General features: G+C 38.2%; 3 protein-coding genes across 5 annotated transcripts; all 3 read right to left on the bottom strand.

Moving 5' to 3' along the window:
* Nucleotides 1–4516: 4516 nt before the first annotated feature.
* LOC130940936 (vacuolar-sorting protein BRO1-like) lies at nucleotides 4517–9306 on the bottom strand. The gene is given in 11 exon segments (XM_057869228.1): nucleotides 4517–5526; nucleotides 5645–5748; nucleotides 6007–6055; nucleotides 6258–6298; nucleotides 6301–6397; nucleotides 6511–6579; nucleotides 7046–7135; nucleotides 7229–7558; nucleotides 7560–8180; nucleotides 8304–8476; nucleotides 9084–9306. Coding segments are annotated over 10 exon segments (2019 nt in total). The 5' UTR covers nucleotides 8406–8476; nucleotides 9084–9306; the 3' UTR covers nucleotides 4517–5010.
* On the bottom strand, nucleotides 9057–9395 carry LOC130939369 (probable glutathione S-transferase). The gene has a single exon (XM_057867479.1). It carries the CDS (start codon nucleotides 9393–9395, stop codon nucleotides 9057–9059), a length of 339 nt encoding a protein of 112 aa, XP_057723462.1.
* Nucleotides 9392–11449, bottom strand: LOC130940937 (phosphoribosylaminoimidazole-succinocarboxamide synthase, chloroplastic-like). Of its 3 annotated transcripts, XM_057869231.1 has the most exons (5): nucleotides 11253–11440; nucleotides 10598–10923; nucleotides 10323–10424; nucleotides 10098–10227; nucleotides 9392–10002 (listed from the first exon to the last, which is right to left on the bottom strand). In XM_057869231.1, exons 2-5 carry the CDS (start codon nucleotides 10910–10912, stop codon nucleotides 9962–9964), a joined length of 588 nt encoding a protein of 195 aa, XP_057725214.1. In that variant the 5' UTR covers nucleotides 10913–10923; nucleotides 11253–11440; the 3' UTR covers nucleotides 9392–9961. The 3 variants fall into 3 exon arrangements, with proteins under 3 accessions (XP_057725214.1, XP_057725213.1, XP_057725212.1); XM_057869230.1 differs by having other exon boundaries at nucleotides 9392–10227; nucleotides 10598–10957; nucleotides 11253–11449; XM_057869229.1 differs by having other exon boundaries at nucleotides 9392–10227.
* Between the last annotated feature and the right edge of the window lie 8998 nt (nucleotides 11450–20447).

Here is a 20447-nt window from a genome sequence, read left to right on the forward strand (position 1 = left end):
CGACGTGGTTAGGGATAATCAAGGTAGAATCATTAGCAGGCAACTTGTTTGCATAAGGAGGGCTGGAGGAATATAAGAGATCTTGATCTGGATGATAGATCAAGGGAGGCAAGGTTACTAACGCGAACCAAGTGTCCAGCTCGGCTTAGGGTAAAGCTTGACTATGGCTGCGGTAGATGGAAGGTATCATGTTTTGTGGAATCTCACAACCACGATCTGACGCCACCCCAATTTGCGCATCTGGTTCCGGCCAATCGTCGTCTCACTGTTACTAATAAAGTCCAAGTGGAAAATTTTCATAATTTTGGTGTCAAGACGTGCCATATTATGGGGTATATTGCGTTCCAAAATGGTGGATATCACCATGCTGGCTTCACACGCAAAGATTTGTACAACCACATTGATCGTTATCGTCGGTCAAAAGTTAAAAACGGGGATGCCAATGCGGCAATAAACTATTTGATTGGGAAGTCAAACAACGATCCGCTGTTCTTTGGGAAGTATACGTTCACTAGTAACGAAAGGTTGGAGCATATTTGTTGGGCATATGGGCAGTCAATAGTCGACTATCACTGCTTTGGAGATATTGTTGCCTTTGATTCAACCTACAAGAAGAATAAATACAACAAGCCTTTGGTCATTTTCTCTGGATGCAATCATCATGGGCAGACTGTTATCTTCGGCTCCGGCCTACTATTCGACAAAACCACAGAGACGTATAAGTGGTTATTGGAAACCTTTGTTGGAGCAATGGGTGGAAAAAGTCCTAAAGCAGTAATAACTGACGGAGGCCTTGCCATGCGAGATGCAATCAAGAATGTTCTTCCTGATGCAACCCATCGGTTATGCGGATGGCATCTTCAGAGAAATGCATGTGAAAATATAAAGAATCCTAATTTCCTATGCGATTTTCAACTAAACACTTATTTTTTATTTTCAACTAAACACTTAAAACCTTAATATGAGTCACGGATATCTAAGTTAAAAAATCAAACTAAGTAAATTGAAACTTTAAAAATCAGATTAAAGTTCGAATATAATTTCAAAACAGAACTTTAACTTATGTAGTGATTAATTTAAATGAGAATTTGAAGGTTGTGGTAGGCTTAGAGAAGGGGGGTTGAATCTATGCCTTCCTTTTAAGTTGCTGTCATTACCCTTTTATTTGAACTTTCAATTCAGGTTCTGTTTGAACTCAGCAGCGGAAATTTATGAGACAATTTATTTTTGTCTCATGAATATAAGAAAACAGAATGCAGCAGAGAAGAGAAATTCTAACACCAGCATGTATCCTGGTTCGGTTGCCTTGTGCTATGCAACCTACATCCAGTCTCCTCCACAATTATGGAAGAATTTCACTATAGTTAACAGTATTACATACACCAATAACACAGAATTGACCCAATCCTTTCACACTCAAGTTCTAACCTAACTTGACATTGGCTATGCTAATACCTAACTATACCTCTTAGTGCTAACCCAACTAAGAAAAGGATACCTTACAGGTACAAGATACAAGACATAAACACACCTAAAGAAATCTGAAAATAACTCTAGGCTTCTCTATCAAGTGTATCACTCAGCCTTTTTCCACTCATGGCTTTTACTTGAGTTTTCTCACAATGCCTTTTCTCACAAGAAATTACAGAATGATATACATTGAAAATGCATTACAATCAGTAAAACATGAAGGAGATTGACTTCATCAACAACATCTGTGCTATGCGAAAAACCAGATTGGCAAGCCTCTGATTCTGTTCATCATACTGGCGGAATGCACCTTTGATTAGGTTACACTGTCCAGTTAGTTGAACTTCTTCAAAGAGCTCTCTCTCAGAACAAAACCTCTATTCACTGGTTTTCTCTCCTTGGTTTCTGAATGAACAGTAAACCTCTTTTATCTCCTTGCATGTTGCTTGGTTCTTCTTCCAACGTCAAATATGGACAAATAACAATAAAACATGTGGAATTTATTTTCCACGTCAGCATTTAATTTTTTCTTTTCTAAATATATAGTATATCACCACTTTTACTAAAATATCCTTTTGATTAAATAAAAATAAAAAATATTTATTTATTTAATTTTATAAAAAAACTTAAACATCATTCCTTTATTTGATTAGACAAAAAAAAAACCCTTTTAAATTAATCAAATTTTAGAATTCAATTAATCCTAATTTTATAATTTCAAATAATTAAAACAACAAAATAAAAATATATTAAAAAAAACAAAAAATCAAAATTATTCTTGATCTTCTCCAATTCTCTTCACTCTTGATTATTCGTGATCCTCTAAAGAAAAGCAGTTAAAGACCCAAACCAAAGCGACAAAACCCTAGCCCTAGGTTTTTTGTCGCCACTGTCTCCGGGTTCTCAGCGCTTCCGCTTCCTCCTCTTCCCCTGTCCGGAACCCAGGTAGCTCGGCACGTCGTACCCATCCTCGCTGGCTTCTCTGTTCGTGGCTTGGAGCAGTTCGCCGTCGGATCACCGCTTGCCGTCGTCTCGCCGGTTGCCGTCGTGGCAAACCTACGTCGATGACCACCTTCTCTGCGAAATTGAAGGCAACCACCTCTCCTCCGCCGCAATCGTCGGCCAAGACGGCAGTGTTTGGGCTCAAAGCTCTAATTTTCCTCAGGTTATCTTTAATACTTCTCACTTTCTCTCTCCAAAACTCTCCTTCTTTCTTAGTGCTTTGTTTTCCAGATTCATCTGTTCTTTTTTTTTTCGTTAATTTTTCTCCAATTTATCAGATTTGATTTGCATGTGACTTACTGACATATCCTATGGTTTTAGTGTTAATTTGATACATTCGCGCTTTAACCATAGCTGTTTAGTTTTATCAACTGGAGCTAATTGATTAATTTTTCAGTTTCTTAATGTTTCACTTGTTAAGTGCAATTTATGCTATAAATTAAAGCTTGGAGAGAGTCATTAAGAATGACTTGGAGTTTGGACTGTGTGATTATCTGATATGAGATGCATTCCTTTTTATTAGTATGTAACAATATAAGATCAATCATACACTCGTTATTGTTATATATGAAATCGGATATTCACATCACTTGTGCAAGTAACATGTGGCTGGGGATTTCAAGTGTGTTTGGTTCATAGCACAAGTCAAGTGATCCTTGCAATCTGAAATAGTTTTAGTTGATTTGTTCTTGATTGGTCTTTTGTGTTGTGCAGTTCAAGCCTGAGGAAATTACTGCTATCATGAACGACTTTGCTGAGCCTTGATCGCTTGCCCCCACCGGGTTGTACCTCGGTGGCACCAAATATATGGTTATACAAGGTGAACCCGGCGCTGTCATTCGAGGGAAGAAGGTACTGACTGTTTCTAATTATAGCTTGAATTTTGATTGCACAAGTTCATCAAAGAAAATACAACAATCTATGATAATGTGAATCTGCTAATCTGATTGAGTAAATTTATGATGTAATCATGGATTCAAATTGTGGTATGTGACTGCTTTAGGCCATAGCTCACAATGAATCAGCATCAGCGTAAAACTCATTGCTGCACCATGTCCATACCGTTGTTACCTTGATGCTGGTTTTGGTCATTGGTTGTTAAAATCTCAGCTTGTCCTTGTCATGCAGGGTCCTGGTGGTGTTACCATTAAGAAGACGAATCAGGCGCTGATCATCGGAATCTACGATGAGCCGATGACTCCAGGGCAGTGCAACATGATTGTTGAAAGGCTGGGTGATTATCTCATTGATACGGGTCTTTAAGTCTTCTTTGTTATTTCATGTTATCTGCTTGCTTATTTTACTGGCTCCTATACAAGGCTTCGCATCGATTTGCCAAGAGAATGCTCGATTGTAGTGTAATAATATTAATTAATGGTTATTCAAAGTCATGGGATCTGCGTCTAGGGAAGAAGTTATGGTGCTTGAGAAGTGAATGATAACTATAATCTCTGTTGTTGTGCTTTTTAGCGGGTATCTGTATACATTTTACAAGTGGTTTTAATGCTATGGGCATAGATTGGCATAACTTTCTAAAACCTTATATCTCCCATGCTTTTTCTTCTCAATTTTATCTATGCCCAAGGAATATAATGTTATTATCATCACTGATTCACGGTTCTGTTAGCATCATAGTATATTTCCTTTTACTCTTGGAAGAAATGTTACACCTAATAGTTCTCATCAATTTTGAGATTTCTAAACTGTGTTCTTGGGGTGTCAAATTATGAGTGGAGAAAATGGAAAGGGATAGAAAATAGGGACAAAGAATCTCAATCCATTGGCTTTGGACTTTTGATTAAAGTCTTATGTCTGCATTGTGTCTCCATTTAAAATTTGACACATGCATAAATTTCGTCCCCGTTTTCGCCAAGAATTTGGCACTCAGAAACAACTAGGATAGAAACAAATATTTGACTATCCACAAGTACCAAAATATTCATGGCGTGATGCTGCACAAGTTTTCTTTAACCTCAAGAACCAGATGAATTTTTTATTAAACAGGGTTCAAATAAGATGTTCCCCTTAGGCCTTAACAACATAATTTCTTTTTTAATTCCCTTGTATTTCTTGTGCATCTTACGATCCAACAATTTCCTTTGTTGAGTTTACGGAAATATACAACATAAAAGTTCACAAGGGACAATCCACATAGTACATTCTTTTAGAGACAAACAATCCCGAACATGATACTACTCATCACCATAAAAGAGGGTAAGAAATCTTTGAATATGTAGTGATACAAGTATATGTTTTCTGACGAGTTGGCATGTATAGATGGGGGAACCCCACTCTGCATAAAGTAGAAAATTGGAAATAAACCAACTGTACTTACAACATTTTTTGTATAAACTATTCACAAACCAATTACAATGCAAACTAACAAAATACAAATCCAGAAACGACCCAAAAAGTACATACCAATTCTCCACGCTGGTCTAAAGCTTCAAGATAACAGTTATATCTAAATCCAATTTGTTGAGGAGATAGCTGACGGAAAGAATAATCTCTCTTATTATAGAAGACGGTTGGATAATACTATTGCTGCTTATAGTATCCACCTTGATGAGGTGGAGGGTATGGAGATGGAACGGTATATGGAGGCCTGGGAACAGAACCAGGTTGCTGAGCCGGCGCATTATAGTATGGACCACGCCATCCAGGATATGCAGGTTGGCCATACTCTGCTGGTGCCTGCTGATGAACCTGATGGGGTTGGTATGGAGCGGCAGATGTTGGTGGAATGTGGTATGGAGGTGGAGGCTGATGCGCTGCTGAACCATATGAGGGAGGGGGATGTCCGTAGGAAGAAACCGGAGGCTGCTCAGGTGGTTGATAATAAGGTGTTTGGGGACGAGGATCTGTTTGTTGTGTACTGGGTCTTTGGTTTTGGCTTCCAACTGGTGGGTAGCTACTACTAAAAGCACCTGAGTTTTTATCTTGGAAACTCAGACCAGCCACTTGTCTTTGAACATCTTCAATCATTTCTCTGCACTGGATGTTCCTTGTCATTACGAAGTCATTGCTCTGCTGCTTTACATTTGTGATCGCATCCTATCGAACAGAAATTTGCATAAATAGCAAGTACTTGTTTTCAACCATATATTTAATCATACTCAGATAATTTCTTGCATAATAGAATTCAATCAACACATAGTTGATAAGTTCTAACCTGCAGAGTAACATAGAATTTTAACCCTTCATTAATGTTGTCTTTTATCTCTCGAAACTTGGCTATGGCAGCTTCAATCTGCTTATAGCATTTTTCACGTGAAGCTGAGATATTATAAGGAAACCATGAAAAGATCAACCATCAGACAAGTAGGGTGACTACACCAAAAAAAAAAAAAGGAAAGGGTAGCATTCTGTATGAAATAATAAGAGCCATTTCAACTATTACCACTGAAATAGAAAAGAAGGTCCATTAATTAATGTTGCATCAGTTTAAACAATTTTCTGTTGCTGGTTAATATTCAGTTTTGTGTACATTAAAATCAGATTCAATATTGAGGGGAACAACCAAATACGATATACCTTTATAGTCTTCAAGATTGAAGAGAGCCGAGAATTCATCATTCTGAGCCTGTAAACAGAAGCAAACGGTTGTTAGAATCACATGATTGAAGATTGTTGCTTGCTCACAATAATCAATGTAGTAAGTAAAAAAGGAACCCCAGAAAATTTTGTATTAAAAAAAAAACCACCAAGACAGTTTGGGAAATATTTCTCTTAGAAAGTTCTAATATGCATCAATTCTTTTTAAGCGAGCGCACATAATGCAATACCTGGATCTGCATCAACAGTTGCTCCTGTGCCTCAATATTTGAGCTATTTCTTCACAAATATGGTCATATTTTGCTATTTCCTTCTTAAAGAGATCCTCATGAGAGCCAGTGGATGTCATCAACTTTGGTAATATATCATCCTGAAGATATTTTTAGAAATATAAGCAAAGATAAATAGTACGTTACAGATTCATGAATCACGGATTACATAGGATGGAAAAAATTCCACAAGAAGCATCCTAATCAGGTGTACCTTTCTTTTCATCTCTTTAAGCATGTCTTCAAGACCAGCCCTTTGGGCACCAAGAGTTTCTAGTTGCCTCTGAAATAGCGAGCACAAAATTTGATAAGAATTATAAACACATCTAATGCCTATGAAACAATTAGAACATATATTACTAATATTCCTTTTGTAAACTGAAATCCCTTTTCCTACTGCTAACTCTAATCAATACTCCATTCAATTTCACATCTCAAATTTTCCTCCTGAATTTTCTAGCTTTAGTAAGGTTTCTTAATTACGACTGTACTTGGAAGAAAGCTATTCAGTGCTCAGTACATTGTCCCACAATATGACACAGATAGGATGAACTGAAGGACTGTAAAACAAAAATATTACTGAAATTGTCAATATAGCAAAAAATTTGTCACATATACCAGAAAATTCTAAGAGAAAAATAACAGTCATATAAATTATTGATTCAAGAACTGGTAGTGAATCTTATTCTTTGAAAATCATAATACACAATCATAAAATAACCATAACAGGACCAAAAACAGCAACTAACCAGGCTCTGCTTGAGAGATCCCACAATAGCATCTTCATTTTGATCTAAAGACATAATCGGCCTTGCCAAGGTTGGAAGTGCGGATTCAATCTGGTAAAGTGCATAGGAAGTTCAATGACTGAGCAACATGTCCTAGCCACACCAAGAGCCAAATGAATCATAACAAATAGTACAACAATTTACCGGGCGGGCATCAAGGATTGACATGAATGCCGAATTTTCTCTAACCGAACGCTCAATTCGACCATCACTTTCAGCAGCTTGCTTCAAGTTACCTGCAAACCTGTTCAGCCTATCCTGCAAGTTCTTTGTCAAAGTGCTTGATTGAGGTCTAGTCCATTTTGTCCCAAACTGGCTTCTAAATTGAGAATCTTCTCTTGCTTCCTTTTGCAACAGCTCCTCAGTCTGGACCAATAATTCTTGATTCACCCTCCTTAGGTCCCTCAGTTGCTGTAACTCTGCTTCCAAGCCAGCAGGTCCCCCACTGATCTGCACGGCCTCCACATCTTCTTTTGAGACTTGTTGGAAGAGTAAAATTTCCTTCCAAAGCAAGAATAGAATCCGGAAGTTCCATTTCCTTGAGCCTAACTCGTGTTAGCTCACTAGCTTGCTGTAGCTTCTCAGCCTGCATTCTCATAATGTCATCTACCATTTCAGTATACCTGGAGAGGGCCTTTGTACTACTGTCAGGTACAAGGCTAGCAAACATCTTCTCTTTGCTTGCATCCAGCACCTCACTCATTGCCATTGGCTTCACCATAGAAAATGCTGCAAGAGGTGGTAGGGAACTGGGAGAAGGAACTCTCATGAGGTAAACCCTGTCGTTCTCCTTGACAGCCCTTTCCAGGTTTTGGTTAATATTGGCCTCTAATTTGCCAATTGCATCAAGAATCTGTGCTGCAGCACCCTTTGAATTTTTCTTCGCCTCAGTTAGCACGTTAATGGCACTCCTGAGTCGTTCAATCTCCTCTGCTATTTCTTCTTTTTCATGTAGCTCCAATCCATACCTAAAGCAAGCTTCAGCATAGAACAAAGCCGATTTCAGCTGGACATGCGCTATCCACGATTTATCAAAATGTGTGTTTAAAGGTGCAACATTCAATGCAGCTAAAGCTTCCTCATAATACAGCCCAACCTACAGCATCCAATTACAAGTTCAATTAATTAGCTTCATCAGCTTATATTCCTAAAACAAAATCAATTAGAATTTCAGAAGTTCAATCAAAGCAAAAACAGCAAAACCAAAAACTGAACGGACCTGCCTAGAGATCTTGGAACAAACACCTGGTGTGCTTCCTTTGGCGATACCGTTCTCAAAGACGCACTCTTGAGCCTGAGCTAGCATCAGCTTCTCAAGCATCCCAGCGCACTCCCCCGATCTTAATTACATGGTGCATCAGATGTGTTCAAAATGCTTGGGCGGATTTTAGACTGATAATAATATATATATATATATTTTTATTTATACACAAATACATAAAGCTGATTTTTCATGAACAAATACGTAACATTTTTTAAAATTACCCTTCATTTGTAATAAGAAATTCTATCATCTCTGTGATGTACACATTTTGACTCCACATTTAATTATAACCACTTATTAATAGAAATTTGTGCAATTTGTAATATGTCTAAAATCTAGTAATAAAGACAGACACAATTTTATGTCATATTTTTGTCTCTATATTTTGGAGTTATTCTTAACTGTATGGAGAGTAAATCATTATTCTTGCACTCATTAATTAATTGTCTTGCACATTAGCATTACAGGTAAAATAAAAATATTAATAAAAAAAAAAACTAACATCAAACTAAGACAATAAATAGTCAAGAGTAAGAGCATTTATCTGCTCTCCATAGCACACACAGAAAAATTCTATATTTTGTGTCTGAATATATCTTTACTAAAAATAAATGCTTTCAGTGTTTTTAGTAACTAAATGATTCAGAGGATTTGATAATTCATAATAGTCTCTAAGACCATTTTTCTCAGTTCTATAAATGATTGATACTAAATATGGTGCTGCAACTCTCTTACCTTGTCATCAACGAATTTGGACCAGAATCTTGCCTGGGCCCTTTCATAAGGAGAATGAAGAAGAGGGTTTTGCTTCCAAGTCTCATCAATATAATCAAGAATGAGCAGTGATTCAGCAAGGGGCTTACCCTGGTGCACAAGAACAGGTACCTTTTTGTAGACAGGGTTGTATTTAAGGAGCATGTCACTCTTGTTGCTGAGATCTTCTTCCACATATTGGCACTCTATTCCTTTAACTGCTAGTGCCCACTTCACTCTTAGAACAGCTGGACTACCCCAAAATCCTATTAACTTCACTGAATCTCCTTCCATCTTTTTGTCTTCTCAATTAATTTGTTAATCCAAAAGGAAAACTAATTGGATAAAGATGACTTTGATATCAATACCCGAAAAAGAAGGATGGCTTTGCTATCCTTCAAAATATGCCTATTTAACCTTAAAAATTAAGATAAAAAAATTCCCTAAACTACAAAGATGATTGATCATAGTCATATTACCAAGCAAAGAGGCAGAGCAATATTCCCTGAGACTTCATGTGAAGAGAGAGAGTATAAGAAGAAAGAAAGATCCAGAGCAATGTGACATAAGTTAATGAAATATTCATCATTCATTATTCAGTAACAATGTGTGCCAAAGACATCGGTTTGGTTGACAAGTATACAAGTTAAATACATGGCGCAATTGGCAAAGACCAAGCATGATTTCTATGAGAGTTAAATGTTCATCTGTCTTTTGGTTTTAAGCTTTATTTATATAATTTCTTTTATTTAAAAAAACACTTCTTGGTAGAATTTCTGCTGCTTGTAAGTTTTAAATATATCCTCAGAAAGGGGTCTATAGAATACAGAATTGAATATATTCTATTTCTATCGTACTTTTCAAGCTATCATTTCCAGCAAACTAACTCCTCCTCCACAACCTATACCAATATATGCCAATTCATAGCCATTGAAATCATTTGATAAAATGTGTATGCAAGCACCAATCCGAAATACCAACTAACAAAATACTCACCAACAAACTCAACAGGGAAAACAGAACATTTCTTTGCTATGGTAACATTAGGATCAGGAGTGGACACAACGGCATTAGCAGTTATATGCTGGGTTCTCTCAAACCACCACAAGCTTGTCTGGTTAAGAACCTGCAAGTGGGAATAAAGAACATTGAGTGTGATCCATGATCAACCAAGTAAACTGTTCATACAAAGAACAAGGTTAGAGAATAAGAACACAAAACCTGTCCCTTGAAGGGAATTGAAGCAAGGATTCTATCAAATGCACTCTGGCGATCAGTAGTAACCAAAACAAGGTACTCTCCACTATCATATATGTCTCTAACCTGTGCCATAAGACCACATGTAACCAAATTCATCAATTTTTCAAATGCTTTTTTTTAGTACAATGTTTTCTGCTTTTATATTACTGTTGCAATTTTACTAGAAATCTCGACTTCCATTCATTTGTATTAATGAGTAGATAAATTGGAGAGGGATTAAAGAAGGAAATATGCACCTTTCCCCTGGTTTTGGAGGTGAGGGCGAGAACCGTATGGTGAAGATTTGTTTCGGAGAGGCAGTTGAAGGGGGAGGTGGTTCTGATGGATTGGAGCACTTGGTTCTTGCGTGTGCTGTTGCGAAGAGTGTCGAGCAGAGCGGCGTGTTCTTGTTGTTGTGGTTGTGCGGCGGCGGAGAGTGTGGGGAAGTTGTTGTTTGGTTTGAAAGTGAGTGCGGAGGAGGTTGGGGGAGGCGGAAGAACGGGTGTGAGGTTGATTTTGAAGGGGGTTTTGGGAGGGTTTAACGCAGCAGCCATAAACATGGATTCACTCATCGCACTGCAGGCTTCAGGTACCGTTTATTGTAAAGAATAATGCCACTTTTTCAACACATAAGCAACAAAAACTAAATTGAATCCAATTCCAAACTCAGAATGAAAATTAAATTGAATTTAGAATCGCACCAGCATTCAACAAATTAAATAAATTAACCATCAATAAAATTAACTCATGAAATTAGAAATCAGAAATCCAGCAACAATATTATTTCAGAAAATAAGCAACTCAGAATAAGCAAAAATTAACAAAATCATTAATTCAGTATCATTATCTCAGCAACTCAGAATCAGCATTATTACAAAACAAGCAAAAATATATTGAAGCAGCAGTGCTTACCGGCGGCGAGGGAGGAAGGGAAGTGGCGGCGACGGAAGAATGAGAAGTGATGGCGACAACGGCAGTTCCACCCGGCGGCAAGGGTTCGGCGATGAAAGTGGGATGGTGGCTGGGTATCGAAGAGGGTTTAGGGTTGGGTTTTTGAGTTCTATACTTCTTTCCAAGTTTTCAGAGGGAGAAAGGGCCAAAGGGTATCTATCGAAGAGGGGTTTTGATTTCTGAATCTGTTTTTTTTTTTTTTTAATGAAGAAATAAAAACGACGGCGTTTGGAGGCCTTTCGTTTTGAACCGGTAACACTCCAAAAGCCGGGCTGGTCTAACAACTGTTAATTACTGGCATAGGGCTGGTCTAACAATTGTTATTTTATACTTGTAAATAAGGTTCTAAAAACCACATCGATCATCAAACCGTTCTAGTCACTGGTTTATTGGTTTATTGATTCAACCGGTCCAACCGATGATTCAACCGGAAAAACTGCTATAGAATAAAATAATAAATAAATTATAAATAAACATCTTAAAATATCTTCCAAATTTAAAACACTACACAAAAAATTATCAACCAAATTCATACGATCTTATCAAAATACAAACTCAAAAGTTAAATAGTAAAAAGAAATATCTAAATATTAAATTTTGACTTTGAGGGTTAACATGATCACTTAACACCTCAGATTCTAATTTAAAAATGTCAGGAGATAAAGGATTATCAATTTCAAAAAAATGTTGAGATAGAAAATGTTGATCATTCTGTGGTATTATGCTAACTGAACATGAACCTGAACCTGAACCTTGCAAGATGACCTTTTCGGTTTAATCTTAGGCAGCGTTGCGTTCATCTATTGTAAAAGAGCTCTCTTAGCAACAGATTCTTCTTGCTGAGCAAGCCATAAACGGGATCTAGTGTTGTTTCCAAGTTGAGGTATCAACATAACAAGTAGTCATTGAATAAGAAAGCATAACATATCACCAACTACCTATACACTTTGGCATTTATCTTTATGAACTGATCTATACCTTTTATTTAAAAAAAAATTGTATCTAGTACTATTCTAATACGTGAAAGTTTGTGCTAGATTTTTTTACCTGTCAACGAGAACAACACACATTGGTATCTGGTTGTTTTTTATTTGTGCAATCATCAAACAATTCTGCTAGACTCCCTACCGATTGCTACAGATAAAGAGCAAAAGAGATCGAGTATAGTAAAGCTGGTAAATTAACTTTTTTCATTTTCACTTTTATGACATTTTTTTAGGTTTCAAATATCGTCCTTTATTTAATTTTTTTTCTATATAAATAGGCAAAATATCTGGAAGATATGCTCAAGTATGACTCGTTCTATAAATACAACACTCCGTTCAAGCCAAGGATACTTGATTTTGCATTTGTGGATATACTAGAAATAGGAGAACAAGCTCCTGGCTCGTAAGGAATATCTGTATTTGTGTTTTCCTCTTTTAAATTTTTATCTGCATAAGCTAATCGCGTCTTATTTAACACAGTAATGATTGTGGGGTATGGATGGCAACCTGGATGACAAACTATAGGAAGACATATAGTTATACAATAAATGTAATTTTCTTTTGCTGAAAAAAAAATAGTACTTCAATTGCTAATGTATATGGTTTTGTTGGTAACCTAAAATATTTATATTTTTCAGGTTAATGATGGTACAAGGATGCAACTTGCGTTGGATTTGATTCTAAGGCCCCACAACTTGATGCTGCGTAATGTCATTGAATCTGCTACTAGGAATTACAATAAGTATAAACAAAATGAGTCAAACAAAAATTAAATAATTGTAATTGTCATGTAGTCATGTTTAGTTTATATTAACTACTAAGACTTGTTAGTTTCATCTCTTTTACTTAAAAAATTATTATGCACTATATTTTTTATGGACTCTTGTTGAAAATTAATGTTTCTGTCTTTCGTTCGATTTTAGTTGAATTTAGATGAAGCTTAATTTTCACTCTAGCATTTAGATTCCTTGAACCACTTCTGTATTGTAAGCTGAATTGAAAATTTGATACTAAAATATATTAAGCATTTTAAAATAAAAACAATAGGAGAGAATGGTTATAATCTATCTTCTGAAAATCGGTTCGGACCGGCCGGTTGAACTGGTTGAACCTTGAACCGCTACAAAAAACAACTCGGACAAATGTTAACACCCCCAATTTAAAAAACCGCAATTGAACCGTCGAACCAGCCAAGAACTGGTCGGTCGAACCGAACTGTCACCTGGCCAGATTTTTGGAATAAGGAAAAAACGCAGTTTTGAAAACGGTTCGAATCGACTGGTCGAACCGGTCAAATCGTGAACCGAGGGGAAAAGCGGTCCGGACTAAAATTCTGAAAACCAGTTCGAACTGTGAACCGGTATAAAAAATGAATCGGTCATATATCAAAACCGAAAGATTTAGAAACCGTCGTTGGACCGTCGAATCGGTCGAGAACCGGCCAGTCGAACCGAACCAGGACTCGACCGATTTTCTAAAATTTGCTCAAAACGGTGTCGTTGGTTAGAGGAACGTAACCATGGTTCTAAAAAATCGAACCGGACCGGCCGGTTCAACCAGAATAATCGAGATCCGGTCACCTAACCGATTCGAATAAGGTCAGAAACCGCTTGACAAAAAATCAATAAAAACCGGTCGAACCGACGGTTAACCGGTGAACCGACAAAACCTTCCGATTTTTTAGCGGATTTTTGGTTTGAAAGTAATACCCCTAAACTGCGTCGTTTTGTCTCTTTAAAAAAAAAAAGAAGAAAAGAAGAAAAAAGAAGGAAAGACTAAACTAAACGAAGCTGCTGAACCCTAAATTAGTCACCTCCCTCTCTACCTATTTTTCTTCTCTCTTCTCACCCCCCTCTCACCGCTCCTCTCTCTCCGTTCTCTCCGTTCGGCGACCCACCGTCCGGCAAGCTGACCACCATTCTTACCTTCCCTCTTCTCTTCTCGCCTCTCCTCTTCCCTTCGAACGCTTCTGCCCTCCCCAGCTCTCGTCACTGCCACAGAGAGAAGCTGAATCTCTCTGCCCTGCATCGTTTCGCCGTTCGCGCCGCTCTATGCGCCGCCGCGAGCTCAGCCGGCCACCACCAACTCTGGGCGGCACTACTTCTGCTCTTCTTCCCCTTTCCATTTCCCAGTCTGTCTCTGCTACATTCCAGGTCCCTGCCTCATCCCTGCTTCCTGCTCTGTTTCTTTACTTTCTTTTATTAATTCTGTTGTTATTTTTAGTTAGATTGCTGATTAATTATGTTTGTTAGGATAGCTAGATATATATGCTGTTAGGTAGCTAGGTTGTGGTTAGAGGATTCTAGGCCTGATAATTGCTCCGTTCTTGATTATCCAACATGGCTTAATACTGCTTGTTTGCTGAATGATGTTGGTGTGATCATTGCTGTGTTGTTTCTGTTTCATGTGACCTGATTCTACCTGCTGCCCTGCTGAACTGTACTTGTGAAATTAAGTTTGATGCTGCCTCTGTACATGCAATCCATGCTTTTCTCATGTTAATTGCAATTTTTGGATTCATGTGCTTATATTTTATCTTATTTATTTATTAGCTCTGAGGGATATTTCTTTACATTTTGATCATTCCCTCTTGATGTGGGAGTTCTAGTGCAAGTGGGGTTTTCCCTTTTTTCTGGGATTTTGAAGTGGAAGTGGGAGTTCGAGTGATTTGGATTATACCCGAGAGAAGGGGCTGGTTGATGCAGTTTTTATTTAAATAATTAAAAGTTCATTTATGCTCAGTTTTGAATATGCTGCCTGATCAGGGAAAAAAGGTAAAGTTACTCAGCTCATATGTGTGTCTTTCACTATTCTATTATGTTTCACTCAGTAAATCACTATTGATGTCTTTGTTATTTATGGTTATCTTTCAGCAGTTTGTTGAACTACAATTCCCAAATTCACATATTTTTTGTTTATTAGGCAGTCAATGACAAGCAAAATGAAGCCATCACAGCTGCATCTAATGAGTTGGCCAAAAGAAAAAGCGATCTTGAAGAAAATTTAAAACTTTCACATGATTTAAAAGTAAGTATAGTTTCATAATGATCTTAGGCTTTCTATTTCTTGTATTGCTCAACATTACCCAAGTCATAAGTATATTATGTAATCGGAAATATATGGGGGTCACAGATCGGTCCTACACTCACAAATCAGTACACTGTCTTTGCAATCCGGCATCATATTTTTGTTCCTTTCTTGACAATCTACACAATTGATTTATAAGTCTAATGCTCAGGCTGCAATAGCATAACCTCCCCGAAAACATGATTTTCTAACATATAACTTCTCATCAACACATTTTAAAAAATTCCCTAACAAGAGAATGATCTAGGTTGTACAAGCAACAATCATCGCTTAACTACAAGATGGTTTGCAACATGCACATGTCCAAGGTCCAAATCTTCAATTCTTCAGAGCACCAACAATAACAACTCGAATTTAGCTGCACAGTAATTTAAACATCTCTGTTTAGTAGAGAAAAAATGAGGGATGCTAGTTAACCATAGGTCAGAGCAGATAAGACAAAAATGAACTACAAGATGCTAATACAAATCCAAGTTAAAGATTTAATAAATTAGTTGTAACTAGTGACCATACAAAAAAATGGATTTCTTCATAAAAAATTTAGCCCACAGATTCTACAATAACCAGTGAACTGGCTGAAAGTAATGTTAACATGTCAGCAAAAAATAAAGGTTGCTGAAAATGTAGATAGAAAAAATCAGAGGCACATAATTCAATGGATATGACCGTACAATTAAAGAATAGATTGGTCACGGAGAACACCAGGTGACAGCCCCACTTCTAACTAGTGGTTAATACTTTTGGTATATAGAATGAATAGAATGTACTACTCGTATAATAATATTAATACCAAATTATTCAACTCATGTAAAAGTACCCAACCAAAATGAGATAAACAAAACATACGATACATACAATCTGTATCATGTTTTAATTTAACGAAAGTATAGAGAACCACCTTTTAGTTAGCCAACATTAGTGTTTAGGTTTATAATTTAGGATTTAAGGTTAAAGATTTACGAGTTAGCATCTAGATTTTAAGATAAACAAAATAATTTTAAAAAAGTTGGCTGATGTTGGCCAAAAAAGTTGGTTACCTAGAATCACTCTTTAATTTATATTCCAAATATATAGTCTAAGGGGTCAATCAGTTAATTCAGCTTCAATAATTTCTATTATTTGATTAATGAAATGCATTTTTCTATAAAAAAGAATATGATTAAGAACGAGAGAAGATAATAAAAGGAAATGGATGGTAAGAGATCCTCTATGGAAGATCATGGGAAAAAAAAGGAGAGGGAGAGAGGGGGATTTAAAGTGCTTTCTATGACGTGCAGCTTACAAATCTCAACATGTTTAAGTGGGAAAGTCCTCTAAAAAGAACATTAGCTTTATACCAAATAGATGTGACAAATTTAATCACATCCTACAAAACATGCTTGTTCTGAAAATCTGTTTTATGCAAGGCAATGAAATATATTCGACAGAAAACGGGAACATATGTGACAGAAGTATACTAAGTTATTCTAATTATCTTCCCCCCCACTCCCTCCCTCTCCTTCTCTTTTGATTTTGTTATTGAATTTGGATCCTCTGAATTTTCAATTTTCACTTTAGAGAGTAAAGTGTAATCTCTCATTATTGAATGGTTTCTCTCTCATATTTTTTCTTGGCCCCACTTATGAAATAAATAGTGAGAGATCACATTTTACCCTCTAAAGTGAAATTTAAACTTTAGAGAATCCAAATTCCTGTTATTTGTCATCCACAGAGAGACAAAAATATTAACCAAGTAAATTTTATTCCGTTATTTATTAGCAAAATACCATTGACTAGCATTGAAATGCCCAAAATAAAGCTAAACAGTTGTGCTGACTACAATCCTGCATGAAAACCACGGAATGAATCCAGACTTGAGGATAAACGAGAATCTTCAGCAGGAGGTATCGAGTTTGACCTTGGAATTAATAACAACTTCAATGACTATGGATAAGTGAATAAGAGAATAAAATGAAAACTGAAATCTAAGATACATGGTCACGGGTTCAGCTCAACTATGAAAAGTGAGAGACAGTGTATTTCATTTTGGGGGAGAACAAAAGCATCTATAGATAGTTTATTCATAGTAAAGTCATCCATAGATAGTTCAAATTAGCTACATTATTATTTAAATAAACCAAAATTGTTTGACAATGAAGGCTACCTAATTCAATTAGCAGGATTCACAGTCAAATCACAAACACAAAGGAAGAAAATCCATAGAAATTTCCTATAAATAAACCCACATATAAAAAGGTACAAGTGAAAGACAAAAGGTTTATCACAAAACTCATGTAAGTTGCTGCTACCATTATACTAATAAACTTCATACCAACTAACTGATTTCCTTCTGTTACTCAATCATAAACTAACAAAATGATTTATTAGGATTATACCCTATATCCAAAAGTAAACTCATAAACTGTTTATGAGATGACTATGATATGCCAAATACTGTCTTCTTTGTCTGCAGCTAATTGCTTCTAGTGATAGCATTCTAACATATCTACAAATCATAATACCAAAATACATGATGAACAATTTCATTTTTATTTCAAAACTGCAAATTCCCATCGTATCTTAATTTCATGAACTTCTATGACCGCTCTTCGTCCATCAAGACATCACAATCTTAGACAAAAACAAAAAGAAAAATATAATCCTACACAAATTATGCTAGATAACCATAAGACACAAGCTATATTAGTTATCAGAAACAAATCAAAATAGAAGAAGAAAAAAAAAAGAAATTACCTAGTTCATTACCACTATTGCTGTTGCTGGTTTTGTGGGTTCGGTGGAGGAGGCATGCCTGGGCGAGGAGGTCCGAACACCGGAACGCCGCTGCCAGGTGGAGGAGGCATCCCAGGATGAGGCGGAGACGGGGCGGGAATCCCCGCCCTTGGCGGAGCAGGAGGCCCTCTCACCATCTGACCAGGTGGTGGAGGACCCATAGGCTGCTGCCCAAACTGTGGCGGAACAGGGAAAGGCTGTGGAGGCCCACCACTGGGCCTGGGTGGTGCAAATTGCCCAGGCGGCATCGGAGGTGGCGGGCCTAGTGCCATTGGCGGTGAACCCTGACCAGGAGACAGAGACAAAGAGAGAGGATAGGAAGAGGAGAGAAGACGAGGAACACTGAAACCTTCATAGCTGAACGAGAAGGTTTCTGAAGGCAGATGAAGAACAATTTTGATTTTTTATTTTTTGGGTAAATACCCTTTCCGGCCGGCCCCTGAACATTTTAAAGTGGGACATATCGCACCTTTATCATCCAGAAACCTCAACCAGGTCCTCAACCATCAACATAAGTGGACAAATCGACCCCTGTGACCGGTTGCCAACAGATTGTCTAGATGACATGTCAGGTGGAGGCTGAGTTGTCAACTCCAGGTGCCACGTGTAAGTAGAAGTTGTTGCAGGGACTCAAAACCCCCTCCCTGCAACTGAAACGGCGTCGTTGCATTGAGTTAACTCAAATGCAACCTACTCCCTGACCCAATCTCTCTGTCTCTGAAAAAACAAAAATCAGCCTTCATGAGCTCCTCCGACCTCTCCTCTCTCTGGCTCCCTCCGCCACAATCCGCCGCCTCCACCTCCACCTCCGCAGCACCGCCACCACAGCAACAACAACCACCTCCTCCGCCGCCGTTCAACCAGGAAACCCTTCAGCACCTCCTCCCTTCCATTTTGCCGGCTTCCTCCCTCTCTTTCGCGGCCTCTTCTCCGGCTCAATAGCCTCCTTCACCACAGAAGCTTCCAAATCCGAATAAATCCGAATGATCTGAATCTCCACCTCCGCCACCACCGGACTTCACATTGGAAGCCGGCAAGATCACGCCGGAAGTAAAAGACAGTATTCCATCCTCAATGCTGCTCCGCGAAGTAGGGGATCTCCTCTTCTTGTTCTCATCGGATACAAACTGCGACTGAGACTGAACAGAGAATAAATTGTTTCCACCATTATTACTGTTTACAGACAAACTCAGAATCTCACCAGATTCCGGCTTCAACGAGCTCGATAAATTCAATTCCTTCAGCACAACACCCTGATTCTATTGCGGATTCTTCGGATACAACCGGCACCGTTTTGTTGTTGGCAACCGTTTTGATCCCACCTGCCGAAGAAGAAGGGTCGTTGAGCCACAACGAAGAAGGATCGTTCTCTCCTTGATCACAACGCAGCTTCATGCACTTGTGGTGAAGCTTGGGGTTTCTGGGTGTGTTAGAGTCAGCAATGCTTATATGGGGTTGAAGACTGTGGTGTCTTGGACTGTAGTCTTGGAAGGTGTGGTGAAAGGGGAGGGTTTGGAGAATGGGCGGAAGGCGTTCGATGAAATGCCAGAGAGGAATGAGGTTGCTTGGACTGTGATGATTGTGGGGTATGTTGAAAATGGGATGACTAGGGAGGCTTTTGAGCTTTTGAGGGAAATGATTTTTGGGTGTGGGTTTGTGTTGAATGATGTGAGCCTTTGTTCGATTCTTTCGGCTTGTTCGCAGTCTGGGGATGTGAGCTTGGGGAGGTGGGTTCATGGGTATGCTGTGAAGGAAATTGGGTGGGATGTGGGTGTCATGGTGGGGACGGGTTGGTTGACATGTATGCAAAGTGTGGGAGGATTGGCGCTGCCTTGGTTGTGTTCAGGAACATGCCAAGGAGAAATGTAGTGGCGTGGAATGCCATGATTGGTGGGTTGGCCATGCATGGGAAGGGAAAGGATGTGGTGGATATGTTTGATTCCATGATCGGAGAAGGAGTGAGCCCTGATGCAAATAGTTTGGGAAGGGAAAGGATGTGGTGGAGGAGTGCTGGGGAGGGGTGGTGAGTGGAGGGTGTTGCCGGTGGGGATGAGAACAGTTTGGGCAGGGAGGGAGTTTTTAGTCCCTGCAACAACTTCTACTTACACGTGGCACCTGGAGTTGACAACTCAGCCTCCACCTGACACGTCATCCAAGCAACCTGTTGGCAACCGGTCACATGGGTCGATTTGTCCACTTATGTTGATGGTTGAGGACCTGGTTGAGGGTTTTGGATGATAAAGGTGCGACATGTCCCAATTTAAAATGCTCAGGGGCTGGAAAGGGTATTTTACCCTTATTTTTTTAATAT

The sequence above is a fragment of the Arachis stenosperma genome, chromosome 7, assembly GCF_014773155.1.
Source record: "Arachis stenosperma cultivar V10309 chromosome 7, arast.V10309.gnm1.PFL2, whole genome shotgun sequence".
NCBI classification, from domain to species: domain Eukaryota; kingdom Viridiplantae; phylum Streptophyta; class Magnoliopsida; order Fabales; family Fabaceae; genus Arachis; species Arachis stenosperma.